Raw genomic sequence first — 19,469 nt, forward strand, 5'->3', positions numbered from 1 at the left:
TTTGCCTTCAATTGTCAACTAAAATATCAATGTCACACCACTAGGCTTTACGCGGTCAAATTTATGTGCTCAAGTTAATTATGGTAGGTCTGAAATTGATATATAATATCCCAACTGGAAAGTAGTGGATTCAAAATAAAGTAGTGGGACTCAAAAGCACCCAACAAATGGGGAGCAGGAAAATTGAACTAGCACTTCAGAGGTTAATCAACATGTGATTACTGCCCCAAATTCACTTTAAAGTATAAAAAGAGAAAAAGAAGTGTTAAATTAGATTCTCAGTTGCTATCCACACCAACTCAGATTGATAATATAATTGAAATTGCACAAGAAATTAAAGATTGTTTTTAAAGTATTTTGTTAGGTCTATTTTAGGCTAGATCAGATCGTAAATATATGTTTATAATTCCAATCCAAAAAGTTTGGGAAATAATATCAATTATAATTTTATAATTAGAATTTCGGGATTTCATAAATCATAAGGAATTTGAAACTTTGGAAATAGAACTAGTTTCGGAATTTCAAAATTGTGAGAGTTGTATGGCTATATACTGAAATCATTCCATGTCTATGCCTCTTTCTGTATAACTACCTTCCACTCCACCAAGTTCATTTATTTTACAACTTTTTCATCTAACTATTTTACCCTTTACAGTAAATTGAGTTTCCATTTAATATCGCATGTGTGTTCATTTTTTTGAGATTGTGAACAATTCACTTTGTTTTTTTTTTGAACCAAGGATACAATACCAAGGCACAGAAGCCAGCCAAGAACAAAGAAAGTCGCAAAGGCTAACGCAACAAAGGAACTAACGACAGAGCAAAGGCCTGGGATTAAAATAGACGCTACCACAGCTGGCGAACACGTCATCCCCAAAAAACAAGGCAAACCATCCTTATTTAAAATTCTAACAAGAGAAGATGGGGGCCTGTAAGCCCAAACAGAGTTGCACATCTTCAGAGTGAAGTTCTTCACAACGAAGTCCGCCGCACAGTTTGCTGATCTTGGAATCCAAGACCAGGAGCAAGCTTGGAAAGCCTTCCCAACCAACCAAATACACGATCTTGGATTGGGAAGAGTTCCCAAGCGCAGCTCGAAGAACAATCCTGCAAACACGAAGTAACCAGTTTTGAATCCGATTCAATCACCACCCGGGGGAAATTCAGACCCTTCGCTAGAAGACGCCCCTCCAAAACCACCAAGGACTCCGCCATTGCAGCAGAAGAGGCCAGGACCTTCATCATTCTGACCTCCAAACACCTACGACTCGAGTCATGAATCACCAAGCCAACCCATGCCGAAGAAGCACCATGTCTCCAACTCACATCCACATTTATCTTCAACACGGAAGGAGGAGGAGGAGACCACGAAACCTCACACAAATGGTTGTTCCTAGGTGAGGGAGCAAGGCCATGGATCCTGGAGTTAGCATCAGCAAAGGCCTCCCAAGTACTGGACAAATTAAAAATAGTGTGAGATGGAGAAGAGGATCGTCCGTTGAACACCGCGTTGCATCTGGCTTTCTAGATAAACCAACAAGAGAAAGCCACCTGAGACAAAAACCTTGACTTAGACTCGGAGGACCCCAGCTGCAACGAAAACAGGTGAGAGAGCCAGTCATCAAATGAGGAAATAGAGGCGCCAATAATACGAATGCAGAGAGGACCACCAAACCACACAGGCTGCACCCACGGGCATAGGAGCAACATGTGCTCAACAGATTCCGAATGAAGAAGACAAATAAGACAGCATGGGTTTTCAGCACTCATTCTCTTAAACAGGTTCTCCCGAGTAGCAATGGCACCTCTAACGCAACGCCACAAAAAGAATTTCACTTTTGGAGGGACCCATAGCTTCCAAATGCCAGCCCACTCCTGAGGAAGAATAGAATGAGAGGTCGATGGATGGTCAAGCCTCATAACAGGAATAGAATTGCGCAACCACCAATACCCTAATTTAACAGAGTAAGCGTTAGTCTTAGAAGCAGGCCAGAAGAGGTGATCAGGGGAACACGAATCCCCAATATGAATCCTGGAGATAGCAGCCCCAGCAGACTCAGAAAATAGATCCCTAATCTCATCCTCGCTCCACGTCCTGCGCTCCGTGTCAATGATGGAGGCCACCACCCGTGTCTTGTTAATCTCCCCTCCATCCGTGGGAATCGAACGACCGTTGAAAATGCTTGAAACCTAATTATCCTCCCATAAATTAAAGGAATTCCCACTCAAAACCTGCCATCTAGAACCATGAATGATCAGGTCCCAACCCTCCAACAGGCTAGACCAAACCCACGATGCACGCCCACCCCGCTTTGCCGTAAAAAACGAGTCCTGAGGGAAATATCTATCCTTCAGCACTTTAACCCAAAGTGACTCAAGCTCGTGGAGAAGGCGCCAACACTATTTAGCGAGAAGGGCAGAGTTGAAATCTTTCAAGCTTCGGAAACTCAACCCTCCATCCCCTTAGGTGTGCCCCAAGTCATCCCACCTCAACTAGTGAATGCCCCGATCCTTGTTTTTATTTCCCCAGCATAACTTAGCAAGGGATGCGTTAATCTCCCTACAAAGACGATCGGGCAGCCGGAATACGTTAATAGGATATGTAAGAACAACCAGGGCAACTGCCTTTATAAGCACTTCTTTACCTACCTGGGAGAGGAATTGTTGCTTCCACCCCAAAATTTTTGCCAAGACTCGCTCCTTGATGAAAGCAAGCGCATCACGTTTCAATCTCCCCCACATTGTAGGAACACCCAAGTACGTCCCCGGATCCTCCACAACCGTCATTTCTAGGATGCCACTGAGCTCATGGGCCAAAGCAACAGAAGTGTTGGCGCTAAAGTAAACCGTTGATTTCTGAAGGCTTACCTGCTGACCAGAAGCCTTATAGTATGCTTTCAATAAACTCGACAAGTTCCTGCAATTATCAGGAGTAGCTTTCAGGAACACAAGCGTGTCATCAGTGAAAAGAAGATGGGTTAGCCGATGACAATTCGCATTGATCTGAATACCATCCAGGAATTGAATATCAGTAGCCCTCTTGAGAAGACGGGAGATAACTTCACTGACAATCAAAAATAAATATGGGGATAGGGGGTCCCCCTGACGCAACCCCCTTAACGGCTTGAAACTCTTTCCAGGCTGCCCATTAAGATGCACAGAAAACTGGACAGAAGAAACACAACACATCACAATATTCACCCAAGCATCACAGAAACCCATTTTCCTCATCACGGCCTCCAAAAAATCCCATTCAACCCAGTCATAAGCTTTGTTCATGTCAAGTTTGATTCCCAGCTCAAAACAGTGTTTAGCTTTCTGGAGCTTCAGGAAGTGGATAACCTCATGGGCCAAAATAATATTATCTTGGATTTGGCGACCATGGACGAAGGCATTTTGACTGGGGGAAATTAGCTCCGGCAAAAAAGGTTTCAACCGATTGGCAAGGATTTTAGATAAAACCTTGTAAGAGTAATTGCAAAGGCTTATTAGTTTGAATTGATTCACGTTTTCCGGGTGCGGGACCTTGGGAATTAAAACAATACGTGTCGAATTTATCAAGTTTGGGCAAGCTCCCCCACTATGGCATTCAGCAGCCATCCCCATCACCTCCGGAGAAATAATATCCTAGAAATTTTGAAAGAAGACCCTCTGGAACCCATCCAGACCATCCGCCTTCATCCTTCCCATTTGGGTCGATGCCTCCCTGATCTCCCCCTTATCCACCGGCTTTCCTAAAGCAACATTGATCTCAGCAGTAACAATTGGGTCAACACATTCCAGAATGTCCCCCCAGCATCGACTCTCATCCATTGAGAACAACCGCAAGAAGTGGTCTTTAACCACACGCCAGATACCCGAGAGATCATCCGTCCAATTCCCACTTGCATTTTGGAGCCTACCAATATGGTTTGACTGCCAGCGTTGAATCGTAGATTGGTGGAAGAAAGTGATGTTTGCATCACCTGCTTTAACCACCGAACGCGGGACCTCTGAAGCCAAAATTGTTCCTTCTGCTCCTCAAGTTTGTTGATATTCTCTGTGATCTCCTTAATATCATCCATTTTTACCCCCCAATTTACTTGTAGCCTTCCCAGATGGTTAGATAAAGAAGCAATCTCATTCTTCCGGCCTCTGAAAGAGGCATCGCTCCACCTCTTAAGGTTTCGTTTAGTTGCTTGGATTTTCTTGTGCCATTTGTTCAACCACGAACCCTCAACATCCATGTTCCAGGTTCGTTCAATAATTTCTTTGCACCCCGACTCCTTACACCAGAAAGCTTCAAACTTGAACAAGTTCTTGGTCCACATACCACCTGGGTCTGAATTAATGATTAAGGGGAATTATCAAAGGCGCGGGCCATCCCGTGAGTGATGGTGGTGCGAGGCCACGGGGCTTGCCAAGCACCATTCACCAAACCCCTATCCAGACGCTCTTGGACCAGGGAATTGTTACGGGTTCCATGCCAAGTGAATTTCGGACTCGTAAATCCCAGATCTATCAGCTCCATGGTGTTCATGAAATCTTGTAGAAACCGAGGTCTAGAAAACATTCCTAGAGACCCACCTCATTCTTGAAATCTTATAGAATTTCATTCAAGTCTCCTCCACAAAACCAAAGTCTTCCCACTGGTTCCAATTCCTAAGAGATCCATCTCCAAAAATCCCCATTCTCATCCCTATATGGGTTACCATAGACCTAGGATGCTACGAACCAATCTGACTCACCCCTAACCCTCAACTCGGAATGGATCAGGTTTTTTGACGAGCTGAGAATGTTGACTTCTATCGTTCCATTCCACCATAGACTGAGGCCCCCCGCAGCACCTATAGGGGGAACATCAAAAGCATCTTGATAACCCATCCTCCTGCGCACACCTTCATTCCTGTGATTTTTCATTTTAGTTTCTAAGAGAAAAATCATAGAGGGTCTATATTGCCCAATCATCTCATGCAGGGCTCAAACCACCATGTCCGACCCAAGACCACGACAATTCCACATAAGAAAAATCATGGAGATCTTGCGACTGTTCAGGGCCTGCCACCACCGCCATAGTTTGATTCCCCTACGTCAATAGCCTTTCGGTTCCAGTCGACCACATCCTGGATTGGGACCTCCAAAAGATCATCCTCCTCCACAGGGATACCCACGTTGTGCTGATACCCCACCTTGATAGTTGACCCCCTCGACGATCTTCTCCAACCTTTCCTCCTAACACTACCCGAAATGCAACCTTCATCCTTCCCTTTCTTGTTATTTTGCTTTGAGTTAATCATCGATCCCTTGGTTGCTCGCTTCATTCCCAGCTTCCCAAAGACTGCAGTAAGGTGGTTTTTCTCTGAACACCCTTCACCCATTTACGGAATTGAATGATGCGAAGTAGGAAGGCTGTGAACGATAGGGCATGTCCTCAAGATTTAAGACTCCGAAATTGGCTTGCTCAGGCCAATCTTGGTAGTTCCAATAGGTCTAGTCACATCCAACTCCTCACAAATGGCATTCCTATTTTAGGCACTCCTGCATCCTCCCACAGATTACCTAACTTGCCTCTGAGATTCTCCATCGCTAATCACTAGTTGAGGCCCAGCAGAATAAGGCAACCCATGCACCTAATGCCCAGCAATGATACCCGCGCAGGCCCTGGAAGAGCGTCCCTCTGAGGACATGGCCTGCCTTCTCTCCCTACTCGCTTCAGCACACCTCATCTAACCTTGAAAGATCATGTCCTGTCTGGTAATGTCCGGCACGTCACAAACCATCTTCGTTTGAGTCCAATCCCCATACCCCGTGACACTATTCATATTTGGTTGATAGGAGCATTCAGTACTATCATGCTCGATTCTCCCACACTTATAACAGAAGTTCTGCAGTCTTTCATATTGGAATTCCACCCATGAGTCTCGATCCTCCTTCCTAGCTAACCAACACCCAGGTAGTAAAGAGTTAGTGGTATCAACCATTACCCTTACCCTGAATAATGGAGTTCATTGTTTTTTTTCAGGGTTAGTGGTATCTCTTTCACCTTTAACGCCCTACAGTTCCACCCCTGAATAATGGAGTTCATTGTCATAGATTGAAGTCCTCAAGTTTGCTCAAGAATTGGGATTTCGGGAAGTCATGATCATAAGGTGGAAACTGATGCTAAGAATATAGTTAATTAATGTTTTGGTTAATCAAATGAAGAGTAGAATGATGAAGAACGGTGATTGTGTCCTGTGTCTAGTTTGTTGTGGTTCTCTTTTTCTCAACCGATTTTTTTTAATACAAGCGTTATTTTATACTAATCCATATTAAGAGAATGGAGAGAGTTTGAACTTAAGACTATGTTGAAGAAAAAAACCCCAACCGCCTGAGCAATCCATGACTTGCTTCCTTGATTGATTTCTTCATCAGATTATTATGGCAAAGTTTTTAGTGAGGCTCTTACTCTGGATCCCTTTTATTAAACCATTTGGTTGTAATCACTTTTATCAACGAATCCATATCTTTTGATATAAAATAAGATTAAAATGACGCATTTTGATAGAGATTTTACCACCTAAAAAAGTAGGGATAAAAACAATTAAAAATACTTGCAAGAGTACAAGGTATCGTATTATATCAGCTTAAGCAAGGTATTTCTCCACAATGATTGAATGAATAATTTATGTAAATACCAAATCTTAATTAATTATTTGAAAACAAAGTTTGGAAGAGGTTGATTTTATAACCTAAAATATCAAAAACAAATTTAATTAAAAATAATTAAATAAATTGAGAAAGTAAAGAAAACAAAAGAAAATAGTTTTGAAAATCTATTTAAGCACTAGGGTTCTGCCATCACCTTAACAATCCTACATAGTTCTTCCAATTACTTATGACTTACACATGCATATTTTGTTTAGGTTTTCCTAAAGTATATCCTACTTGGAACCTCCAACATATAACGTATATCTAACATGTAACCCGTCCGTGGCATCCAGATCAAATGTGAACATCCAAGACTCATTAAGTTGTGTGAAAACCTTCTGAAAAACCATATAACCCTTAAGACGTGTCGTCCATCCTAAGAAGTTACACATATTAACCACAAGAAGCCAGCGCCAATTCCAGGGACAACCATCCGCCAAAATTGCCTCAAATTACTTTTCTAAATATCCTAATGGTGGTCAATCATCAAGACAATTAGATAGTTTAAATCGGTGATTAATAATTCAAAACTTGCATGCATAATATCATAAGCAAATTGAAAAAAACTACATATTCTTGTTAAGGCTCGTGACCTCACCCTGGCAAACGAAACTAGTTATGAACAATCATAAAACAAAATATTATTAAAAACATGGATAGAAAACACCTTGAAAGATAAACTTGAACCGTCAAAACCTTGCAAAGTTCTCCAAAATATTATGTGTTCTTCTCCTCTCTTTTCCTTAATGGTTAAATAACGTTTCCTTAATGCTTATTATATTAACACCCCACAAATTGTTGAATAAACCCCACATATTTAATACACCCCACGTTTGCTTTTTCACTTAAAAATTATCTTAATACACCCCACATTCTTAATATACACCTTATATTTTGTACATACACCCCACATTTCTCAAATCTTATAACACTCATTTAATTTTTAGGACTGAATCTAACCATATGAACATTTACTTTGCCAAAAGATTTCAAATCAACTGATCAAATTAGTTCCATTACCTTAGTTGGACAAGTGCTCTACCATCGTCTTCTAGTGAATCTCACCAACATTACCCACATTCAGATCATCCACATAGAAGAAGATGATCTCAAGGGTTGCCATACTTGCTAACAAGATGATGGTCACTTGTAGTAGAATAAGGAGCCCTGGATGATATTCTTGCGATAGGGTTTTTGAGATATGAAAAATTAGGGGGCAATAATTTTTTAGAGTTTTTTTGTTTGCTGCAAATTTCCCCATAATGAAAGAGAGGATTTTCCCAAATTTTCATAGCAACTTTCATCATCTTTCACTTCATGTACAACACTATTAAATAGAACTAAACCTAGAGGCTTGACGTTGGAAAAAGGCAAAGGGGGCTTGGGCATAGGATGCATCCAATGCACAATCAACTTATCAGGGGGGGGATTAGGGTTTTGTTCAACAATGGAGGGTGGGAGAGTTTTAATAAGTGAAAAGATCAATAATACGCTAAAAGTGATTTGGGGTGTATTTAGAAATTTTTATTTTTTTTAAAACCTAATAAGGTCAAAATTGTCATTGCATAATGGGGTAAATAAGTCATTTAATATTAAATTTTAATGTGGGGTGCATTCAACATTTTGTAGGGTGCTAATATAAAAAACCTAAGATAACTAGGAAATAAAAGGTTTCCTATTTAAACTGAAATTCGGACTTCTCAGAAAATCTGACTTTTGACCAACCAAATCAACTCCAATTTGATCCCAAAATGTCTCTTTTGAAAGCTGGAGACGTCGTTTACAAATCCTCAGAAGGAATCTTCCTCATATGCCATATTGACCTCCAAAATACTCAAAGTATCCAGAAACGTCACAAAATAACCACTAAATTATAACTAAAATTAGGGTAAAATATATAGTATAATATCGACTCATCACCCTTCATCGCTCATTCTATTGTTTAATGATCACTTTCTCTAGCAAAAGTGCCTCTCAACATGATGATTAGTTCATGAGAATCCATATCTTTTCATTAAAAAGAATGTAGTATAATGTGTCTTTTCTCTCTAAAGCCTTATAAACAACATGAATATAGTAGCTTTAAGTTCCACCTCCAAGGCAGTAGCAATGTCAAAAGATTCTACAAGGCATCCAAAACAATGACCCAAGTGGTCATGGAAAATACCACCAAAACCAGCCGTGCCTGAACCATAAGTTGCACCATCAATGTTAACTTTAACTTGAAAAGCACAAGGAGAAAGCCAAAGAACCTCATGAACTCTAGGCGCCCTTGTAGGCATTCCATACACTCACTTGTAGTAGAATAAGGAGCCCTAGATGATATTCTTGCGGTAGGGTTGTTTGAGATATGAAAAATTAGGAGCAATAATTTTTTAGAGTTTTTTTGTTTGCTGCAAATTTCCCTAGAATGAAAGAGAGGATTTTCCCAAATTTTCATAGCAACTTTCATCATCTTTCACTTCATGTACAACACTATTAAATAGAACTAGACCTAGAGGCTTGACGTTGGAAAAAGGCCAAGGGGGCTTGGGCATAGGATGCATCCAATGCACAATCAACTGATCGGGGGGGGGGGGGGTTAGAGTTTTGTTCAACAATGGAGGGCGGGAGGGTTTTGATAGTTGAAAAGATAAATAATGCACTAAAAGTGATTTCGGGTGTATTTAGAATTTTTTTTTTTTTTAAAAACCTAATAAGGTCAAAATTGTCATTGCATAATGGGGTAAATAAGTCATTTAATATTAAGGAACATTCAACATTTTGTGGGGTGCTAATATAAAAAACCTAAGATAACTAGGAAATAAAAGGTTTCCTATTTAAACTGAAATTCGGACTTCTCAGAAAATCTGACTTTTGACCAACCAAATCAACTCCAATTTGATCCCAAAAGGCCTCTTTTGAAAGCTGGAGAAGTCCTCTACAAATCTTCAGAAGGAATCTTCCTTAAAATATGCTATCTTGACCTCCAAAATACCCAAAGTATCCATAAACGTCACAAAATAACCACTAAATTATAACTAAAGTTAGGGTAAAATATATAGTATAATATCAACTCATCACCCTTCATCGCTCATTCTATTGTTTAATGATCACTTTCTCTAGCAAAAGTGCCTCTCAACATGATGATTAGTTCATGAGAATCCATATATTTCCATTAAAAGGAATGTAGTATAATGTGTCTTTTCTCTCTAAAGCCTTATAAACAACATGAATATAGTAGCTTTAAGTTCCACCTCCAAGGCAATAGCAATGTCAAAAGATTCTGCAAGGCATCCAAAATAATGACCCAAGTGGTCACGGAAAATAGCACCAAAACCAGCCATGCTTGAACCACGAGTTGCACCATCAATGTTAACCTTAACTTGAAAAGCACAAGGAGAAAGCCAAAGAACCTCATGAATTCTAGGTGCCCTTGTAGGCCTTCCATACACTCCAAACGCTCTGAGAATGCAAAGCTCATCAATTAAATGTAACGTAAAACTCATACCCTAAGAATTTACCTCACAAACTTGCAAGGGAATGCCACTAACCAACTGATCAACTGTAAACATTTTCCCTTCAAATGGATTTAATTTTGAGCTTGCTGAGGTGAATAAAAATCTACACCAATCATACCCCACCATCATAAGTGAAGTTGAGTACGGAAACCATGCCTCAAAGGATAAGAAAAAATGATGTGATATTGGAGAATAACGTAGAAAATTAAAATAAGGCTAAACTCCTACGCCAAACTGGCAAGGAAAATGAGCACTCAAATAATGATGAGTAGATTCAGTAGCCTGACAACACAAGAGTACATCGTTGCAAAAGAAAACACCAATAAGACAATAAATCATCAATTAAAAGCTTACCATGAAGAAAACGCCATAACAAAATAGGATTACATGATAAAAAACGTCTATGCCGAACTCATCTGTTTTGTTTACTATACTTAAAGTTATAAGCCAAAAATAAGGATAGTGCACAATTTGAAGCAGTCTACTAAATTTGTTTAAACATTGAAAGAAAATTTTGAATGATGAAATTTGAAAGCAATGTAGCAGAATGGACGGCACTAGTTAGATCAATAGGACAAAACCAACAGCAATTTCGAAAATGTTATAAATAGGCAAAATTTATAGAGAGATAACCTTTACTCGGGACAGGAACGAAGCAGTTGCAGAGTATTATACCAACACAAGCTGTTGCAGAGGAAGTAATGTATATTATTGCTATTAGATATATTTCTCTTTTCTTTCTTCTTCTTATTCACTCTTTTGCACAAATGAAGTGCTCTATTTATAGAGCCACTTCAATGGAAAATTACAAAACATTACTATTTAGCTTGTGAGTATATAGTACACACATGTGGGCAAACATACCCATTATTTACAACACTCCCCCTTGGATGCCCATATATCAACATCAGTTGCCTCATTAAAACCTTGCTTGGAAAAACCCTGTGGGAAAAAACCATAGCGAAGGAAAAAGAGTACAACTTTACCCGGATGGTGTTGAGCATGCTTAGGTTGCCTCGTTAAAACCTTGATAGGAAAAACCCAGTGGGAAAAGTCCTAAGCGAAGGAAAAAGAGTACAACATGCATGTATCATGGATGCTCCCCCTGAATTGTATCTCCCCCTGATTCCGCATTCTTCAAATCGGTAAGCCGACGTAATCCGATTCCCTGTACCAACTTTTGAAATGTGCACTTTGGTAGAGATTTGGTGAACAAGTCTGCTAAATTTTCATTGGAACAGATTTGTCTGACTTCAATAACTTTAGCCTTCTGAAGCTCATGTGCGCTGAAAAATCTTGGAGATATGTGTTTAGTCTTATCACCTTTGAAAAATCCTTCTTTCATCTGGGCGACACATGCTGCATTATCTTCATGGATGACAGTTGGAGTGTCTGTCTTTGAAGGTAGACCACATGAATTCCGGATGTGATGGATCATTGATCTTAACCAAGAACATTCACGACTTGCTTCATGTAAAGCAATTATTTCCGAATGATTGGAAGATGTTGCAACTAGCGTTTGCTTTGTTGATCGCCATGAAATTGCAGTATCTCCATTAGTGAACACATATCCATTTTGTGAGCGGGCTTTATGCGGATCGGAGAGAAAACCAGCATCTGCGTATCCAACAAGGATTTGTTCATTTGTGGGCTTTTCTGAGTAGAAGAGACCCATATCTGTTGTCCCACGAAGGTATCGTAGAACATCTTTGACTCCCTTCCAATGACAAATTGTTGGAGCAGAGCTGTACCTGGCTAACAAGTTAACTGAAAAAGCTATATCTGGTCTAGTACATTGTGCTAAATACAATAAAGCACCTATTACGCTCAAATATGGTACTTCTGGACCAAGGACCAGTTCATCATCTTCCTTTGGACGGAATGGATCTTTCTTAATGTCTAAAGAACGAACGACCATTGGGGTGCTAAGTGGATAAGCCTTGTCCATGCCAAATCGCTTCAGTATTTTTTCAATGTAAGCTGATTGATGGACCAAAATTCCATTAACACAATGCTCGATCTGCAGGCCTAGACAATATTTGGTTTTCCCAAGGTCTTTCATTTCAAATTCGCTTTTCAGATATTCAGCAGTTTTATGGAGCTCTTCAGGAGTCCCAACTAAGTTCATATCATCAACATATATTGCCACTATAGCAAATCCAGAGTTGGATTTCTTAATGAACACACAAGGGCAGATGACATTGTTGATATATCCTTCTTTAATCAAATACTCACTGAGACGATTATACCACATTCGCCCAGATTGTTTCAACCCATATAGTGATCGCCTTAATTTGATTGAGAACATACCCCGTGGTTTGTTTGTTGCTTCAGGCAACTTAAGTCCTTCTGGGACTTTCATATATATGTCAGTATCTAATTCTCCATATAGATACGCGGTGATGACATCCATAAGTCGCATGTCAAGTTTTTCTGAAATCACCAAACTTATTAAGTAACGGAACGTAATTGTGTCCATTACAGGAGAGTATGTCTCCTCATAATCAATTCCAGGTCTTTGTGAAAAGCCTTGTGCAACGAGTCGTGCTTTGTATCTAGCAATCTCGTTTTTCTCATTGCGTTTCCTTGTGAATACCCATTTATAACCTACGGGGTTCACACCAGGCGGGGTTTGGACTACTGGTCCAAAAACACTTCGTCTTTCCAAGGATTTAATTCTGCCTGGATTGCATCTTTCCACTTAGGCCAATCTTGTCTCTGTTTGCATTCATCAACAGAGCGGGGCTCAATATCATCACTTAATATAATTTCAGTGGCTATTGCAAATGCAAACATGTCATTGATGATTATTTCATTTCGATCCCACAATTCATTAGTACATGCATAATTTATGGATATTTCTTTGCTTTCATGTACTTCTGTCTCTTCAGGGACATGTGTCTCATCAAAGACATTTTCTTTTTCTGGAAGTACAGAGTCACGAATTGTGGATTTATCATTCAATTCCTTTTCTTGAATGATATCATTTGGGTTCAATTGGGCCCTCATCTTTCTCTTTCGAGGGGCTGAATCTTTTGAACCTGGGGGTCTACCACGCTTCAGGCGTGCACTGGATGAATCATTCGCTGCCACTTTATTTTGTCCAACAGGGACATCAATTCTTGCAGGTGCGTTTGCAGCCGGTATATATGATTGTGTCACTTTCGAAGCATCATTAAATGCATCTGGCATTTGATTAGCAATACCTTGAAGATGAACGATCCTTTTCACTTCGTTTTCACATTGAGTGCTTCTTGGATCAAAATGAGATAAGGTGGGAACAACCCATGTTAGCTCTTGTCGTTCTTCTGGAACGGTCTTTTCTCCCCCTAACGACGGGAAAACTGTCTCATCAAAATGACAATCAGCAAAACGAGCTGTAAACACATCACCAGTCAAAGGTTCCAAATATCTAATGATAGATGGTGAATCAAAACCCACATAAATTCCCAATCTGCGCTGAGGTCCCATTTTAGTTCGTTGTGGTGGTGCAATAGGCACATAAACAGCACAACCAAAAACTCGTAAATGTGAAATATTTGGCTGATGTCCAAACACGAGTTGTATTTATGAGTATTGGTGGTTGGCTATGGGTCTCAATCTAACCAATGATGCAGCATGTAATATGGCATGTCCCCATGTAGAAACTGGCAATTTTGTTTTCATGAGCAGAGTGCGGGCTATTAATTGAAGCCGCTTGATAAATGCCTTTGCTAAACCATTTTGAGTATGGACATGAGGAACAGGGTGTTCAACATTAATGCCCAGTGCCATACAGTAATCATCAAAGGTTTGAGACGTAAATTCACCAGCGTTATCAAGTCGAATGGACTTAATGGGATGATCTGGGAACTGTGCTCGCAACTTAATTATCTGAGCAAGAAGTCTTGCAAAAGCTACATTTCGAGTAGACAATAGGCAAACATATGACCATCGGGTAGATGCATCAACCAAAACCATAAAATATCGAAATGGTCCACAAGGTGGTTGAATAGGTCCACAAATATCCCCTTGAATTCTTTGCAAAAATGATGGGGATTCATCATCAACCTTTAGTTGTGATGGTCTAATTACCAACTTCCCTTGGGAACAAGCCTTGCAAGGTTTATCATTCGAGACATTAATGTGTCTGCTCAGTAATGGATGTCCATTAGAGTTGGTAATGATTCTACGCATCATGGTAGATCCTGGATGACCTAGACGGTCATGCCAAAGCATGTAAACCTTTGAATCAATGAACTTCTGGTTCATGACAGTATATGCCTCAACTGTCTTTATGTATGTACAATACAATCCACTCGATAAACCATGCAACTTCTCCAATATACGCTTCTGGGTATCATTGGAGGCAAGGTATTAAATATCGGTAATATCGGAAATATCGGTAGTCCGAAAACACGGAAATATCGATGGAAATATCGGGATAATATCGATATCGATAAAAATTACATGGAAACCACGGAAATTGTAAGAAAAACTTGGAAATTTTTATTGAAACTTTGCAAGATGTTTATTTAGTCAATTATCTATTAGTTTATCACAAAAAATTGGAAGGAAATGCATTGCATGATGGATTTAACATTATCAAGTTGATTATATAGCGAGCTGACAAACATTGTGAATGTAGAAAATATGTAATAATTAATGAAAGAAGTCTAAACACACCATAATCATTTATATATAATGAATTAGTACAATATTTTACATTTTATACATTGCATGGTAAGATATATTAGTGACTCAGTACCACATAGAGTTCCTATGAGGTTCAAAATTATATATTGACGTAAAATACTATGTCAAGAAAGTTGCCTTACAAGTTAGATGACTTTATCTTTATGTCTCTTTCTACCAATTTTTCATAAAGCAATCCATCAGTTGGTATATTTCTAGTTTAGAAGGGTCACATCTTCGAATAAGGCCTTAATGTAAAACCCTTCCCTTTAGTTTATAATTTTACTTTGTAGGTTTTTATTTTTATTTTTTTTTTAAATTATTGTTTTTGGATCTTAATTAGTGAGCCAAGGGGTCCACCCCCTTATTTTTGTCCCGATGCTCTCATCTCTCATCTCTCTCAGTCCTCTCTTTCTCTCCACTTTCCCATGCTCTCCCTCTCTCTGCAACTCTCATCATTCCTCCCTCTCTCTGCAACTCTCATCATTCCTTCTAGTTCTTCGGTTCTTCCCCAAACTCACACACACACACACCAGCACTCCCTCATCTCCCTCGTTCTTCTTCTCCCTCTGCTAGTGCAGACAAGGAACCAAAACCCAGTTTCCGGTGTGGACCGTGGGTTCCAAGGTGAAACTCCGTCGAGCTCCGACCACGGCATGCCTTGAAAATGGTATAGATCTCTTCCTCTTCCCTTGGGCTTCAGTTTGGTAGTTTATTTGACATGTGTTGGTCACGTTTTGGGGTTGACCGAAGCTTGTAAGCTCCGGCGTCCTCTTTCCGTTGAAACCAGGCCAAAATATCGCGATAGTTTCGGAAATATCACGATATTATCGATAATATCGCGATATTTTGACGAAAATCATTTGGATATTGAAAAAAAATCGGTTCCCTTAAAAACCGATAATATCGGCGATATTTCGCCGATATTATCGGCATTTCGGACCATGATTGGAGGTAATGCATAAATATTCCACATTTTCTACACTTTTCGTTTCAAGGTGGTATCCATTTAGACGTATGTCTTTAAAACTCAACAAATTTCGAATTGACCGAGTAGCATATAATGCATTCTTTATAGACAATATTGTTCCATTTGGTAACATAATCTGGGCTTTTCCTGAGCCTTCAATTACATCTGATGGTCCTGATATTGTTGTTACCTTTACTTTTGCAAGTACCAAATTCGAGAAATACTTTCGATCTCGAAGTATTGAATGCGTGGTTGCGCTATCTGCAAGACAAAAGTCTCCGCCATTGATCTTGTTTTGAGAATAACCATAATTTTTATCCATGATCTCTGAGTAAAGAAAAAGCAGTTTATTCATACTGGAATACTACTTTTATTGAATTGAAAATGCGAGCATTAAACCACAGGTACAAATAACATGAGTACATTAAACATAAATAATTCAATCGGACCCATAAACTTCATTCCCTCTTTCATTAATAAAGTCTGTAGCATCCAGGTGGGTTGTGTTTAACTGTCCTGATAAATTGGTCACTGGATCAGGGGTTTCCATTGGTTTAGCCTGGTCAAGGAAATTGATCTCGACACCCTTCTCCTTGAAGGAGGCTTGATATAGTTCCACCAGATGCTTTGGGGTGCGACAAGTACGCGCCCAATGTCCGTTGCCACCACACCTATGGCAACCTCCTTCATGATTTCTAGGAGTGTTCACATGAGCTTTTCCTTTCTGGCGATTGGTATTTTTAAAGCTCGGGCCTGAATTATACCTTGGAACCTGGTTGTGAAACTGGACACCATGGTTCTTGCTTTTCCCTTTCCACCGACCTTGCTTGTGGCCACGTCCTCGTTTGTAATTATTGCCACTGGAGGATATGGTATTCCTTTCAAGGGAAGCAACATTCACTTCTGGGAACAGTGCTGATCCAGTAGGTCGGGAATTATGGTTTTTCATGAGAAGCTCATTGTTCTGTTCAGCTACCAGGAGCACAGATATCAGCTGGTTGTATTCAGTGAAGCCTCGCGCTCTATACTGCTATTGCAGTACCATGTTAGAGGCGTGGAATGTGCTGAAAGTCTTTTCCAATAACATCTCATCAGTGATAGTATCCCCACAGAGTTTCATCTGAGAGGTAATTCTGAACAACGCCGAATTGTACTCAGCCACTGATTTGAAATCCTGGATCCTTAGGTGAGTCCAGTCATAGCGAGCTTTTGGAAGAATCACCGTTGTCTGGTGATTGTATCTGCTTTTCAAGGCATTCCAAAGGGCTAACGGATCTTCAACCGTTAAGTACTCGCTCTTTAGTGCCTCATCAAGATGGCGACGAATAAAAATCATGGCCTTTGCCCGATCTTGAGAGGATGAGCTGCTCTCTTCCTTGATGGTATCTCCAAGATTTGCTGCTTCCAGATGGATCTTGGTATCCAGTACCCATGTAAGGTAATTCTTTCCAGTAATGTCCAGGGCAGCAAAATCAAGCTTTGCCAAGTTTGCCATTTTCTTTTCTGAAAGAAAAATGAGGTGTGTAAGAACTTGCAGTAATATGTGTACTGGAGAAATATATTGTTAGAACTTCTGGTTCTTACAAATTTTTGATCTTCAGGCCAAAATGATAAGTACTCGAAACTTCAGGCTCGAGATTTACACAATTAATGAGAAGGGCAATTGTACCGCACCATTCTCATCGAAATAAGTATAGGATGGGTGATTATTCCGCACTACTTTAAACAGCAGGAAAATTTAAATATGTAGAGCACGGTGGACGATTATACCGCACCACCTAAAATTGCGATAAAATTTAAATATGCAAAGCAGGGTGGACGATTATACCGCACCACCTAAAATTGCGATAAAATTAAATATGCAAAGCAGGGTGGGTGATTATCTCACACCACCTAAAATTGCGATAAAATTAAATAACGGGCAAATTTAAATATCCAGGATAGAGCGGGCGATTATACCGCTCCACTTAAAATTTGCAGTAAAATTAGATCTGCAATCCAAGATAGGCGATAGAACCGCACAATCTTGGATTGCATAAATAATCAGTGGGTTAGTAGTCAATATCTACACCAAACAAGAAATCAAGAATATAAGTGAATGTTAGTTGGAGAACTAGAAGTAAACATAGTGCAAATAATTCTTCGCGAGGGTATACCCAGCAATTGAGAGAAAGGAAGAAGAAGAACAGTAAAAACCTTAGAGGAAACTTTTTTTTTTCTTTCGGTGAAAGGAAATGAGAAATGATTAGAGAGTCGTGCTGATAACGTGTTATAAATAGGCAAAATTTATAGAGAGATAACCTTTACTCGGGACAGGAACGAAGCAGTTGCAGAGTATTATACCAACACAAGCTGTTGCAGAGGAAGTAATGTATATTATTGCTATTAGATATATTTCTCTTTTCTTTCTTCTTCTTATTCACTCTTTTGCACAAATGAAGTGCTCTATTTATAGAGCCACTTCAATGGAAAATTACAAAACATTATTATTTAGCTTGTGAGTATATAGTACACACATGTGGGCAAACATACCCATTATTTACAACAGAAAATGATTAATACCTTATATATAAAGAGAACACAAAAGGTGAATAGTGATTTTGGTATCATCACCCTTCAACAAAAATATTTGGACAAAAATGCCCCCAAAACAAAAAATTTCAAAGACATCCCAAAATAAGGCTAGCAATAATGTGATTGAACTTCTCTATTTTTAAACACGTTCAAAACATCTTAAGAGACGTGTAATGTCAGTTATAAAAAAAGTCTTTCGCATACTAATAATAATGAGATTAAATTAGTTATCAAATGATTATTATTATTTTTTAACAAACGATATTATCTACACTAAAGGGGGGTGAGTTTAGCCTCACAATGGGCTAGGAATAATATGATTTAAATCAATTGTTCATTAAATATTATTTTCTCTATTCTTACTGTAAATTCTACCGAGACCAATTTTATTATGTGAATTCAGCTGCTTTAATTGGTTTATGAGGGGCTTCTTCTAGCATGATCTAAGATTATTCATTTACTTCAAATATTTGACTTTCCTTTTGTCAATTTACGCATATAAATACATTTACATGTGTAAGTCATGCGTAGCATTCCGTGATTCAAAAAATATCTTCTACGCATGCACGAAGGCTAGTATTTAAAGAAGGGTTGTGATTTTCACACACCCTTAACTACCTTTCCCACACCCCTCCCTATTTTTTTAATAATTAATTGGTATCCTACTATTTAATATTTCATATATACCCTTCCTACTTTTTTTATGGTAATTAATGAAAGATTAAATAGGAAGGGGTATATATGAAAGATTAAATAGTAGGATACCAATTAAATACTAAAAAATAGAGAAAAGTGTGAAAAAAGTAGTTAAGGGTGTGTGAAAATCACAACCCTTTAAAGAATTGAGAGTACAACAGCAATTATGAACTGAGATGCATTATCGAAGCACATACATTATATATTCCAAATGTAGTATATAAAAAAGGATATGTACAATTATACAAATCATTGTGACGAATATATAATTTGGGAAAGTTATCATCTATGTATATATCAAGCACATATGTCATCCTTTTTTTTTCTTCTCTGTTTTTTAATACATTGATATTTTTACATTAAGAAGAGGGAGAGTTCAGCTAAGC

The 19,469-nt window shown here is 39.0% G+C and overlaps 1 protein-coding gene and 1 long non-coding RNA gene across 2 annotated transcripts; both read right to left on the reverse strand.

Annotated features, from left to right (window-relative positions):
* Window positions 1-972: 972 nt before the first annotated feature.
* Window positions 973-4,510, reverse strand: LOC108174239 (uncharacterized). Its single transcript, XM_029108913.1, has 7 exons — window positions 4,408-4,510; window positions 3,966-4,321; window positions 3,649-3,915; window positions 2,650-3,525; window positions 2,233-2,400; window positions 1,565-2,190; window positions 973-1,453 (listed from the first exon to the last, which is right to left on the reverse strand). The coding sequence occupies exons 1-7, from the start codon at window positions 4,508-4,510 to the stop codon at window positions 973-975; spliced, it is 2,877 nt and encodes a 958-aa protein (XP_028964746.1).
* Window positions 4,511-16,159: 11,649 nt separating this feature from the next.
* LOC139188363 (uncharacterized) lies at window positions 16,160-17,728 on the reverse strand. Its single transcript, XR_011571760.1, has 2 exons — window positions 17,398-17,728; window positions 16,160-17,316 (listed from the first exon to the last, which is right to left on the reverse strand). It is a non-coding gene; the product is annotated as an uncharacterized lncRNA (long non-coding RNA).
* Window positions 17,729-19,469: the final 1,741 nt, after the last annotated feature.

Source organism: Malus domestica, chromosome 10, assembly GCF_042453785.1.
Source record: "Malus domestica chromosome 10, GDT2T_hap1".
NCBI classification, from domain to species: domain Eukaryota; kingdom Viridiplantae; phylum Streptophyta; class Magnoliopsida; order Rosales; family Rosaceae; genus Malus; species Malus domestica.

Bases quoted from the DNA above. Each gene is read 5' to 3' on its own strand.
- LOC108174239 (XM_029108913.1), bottom strand. From the start codon at position 4,510: ATGGAGCTGATAGATCTGGGATTTACGAGTCCGAAATTCACTTGGCAT. The intron at 2,401-2,649 runs GTAGGTAAAGAA...CTCGCTAAATAG, and splicing joins AGCAACAATTCCTCTCCCAG to TGTTGGCGCCTTCTCCACGA. The intron at 1,454-1,564 runs GTTTTTGTCTCA...TAATTTGTCCAG, and splicing joins TCCTCCGAGTCTAAGTCAAG to TACTTGGGAGGCCTTTGCTG.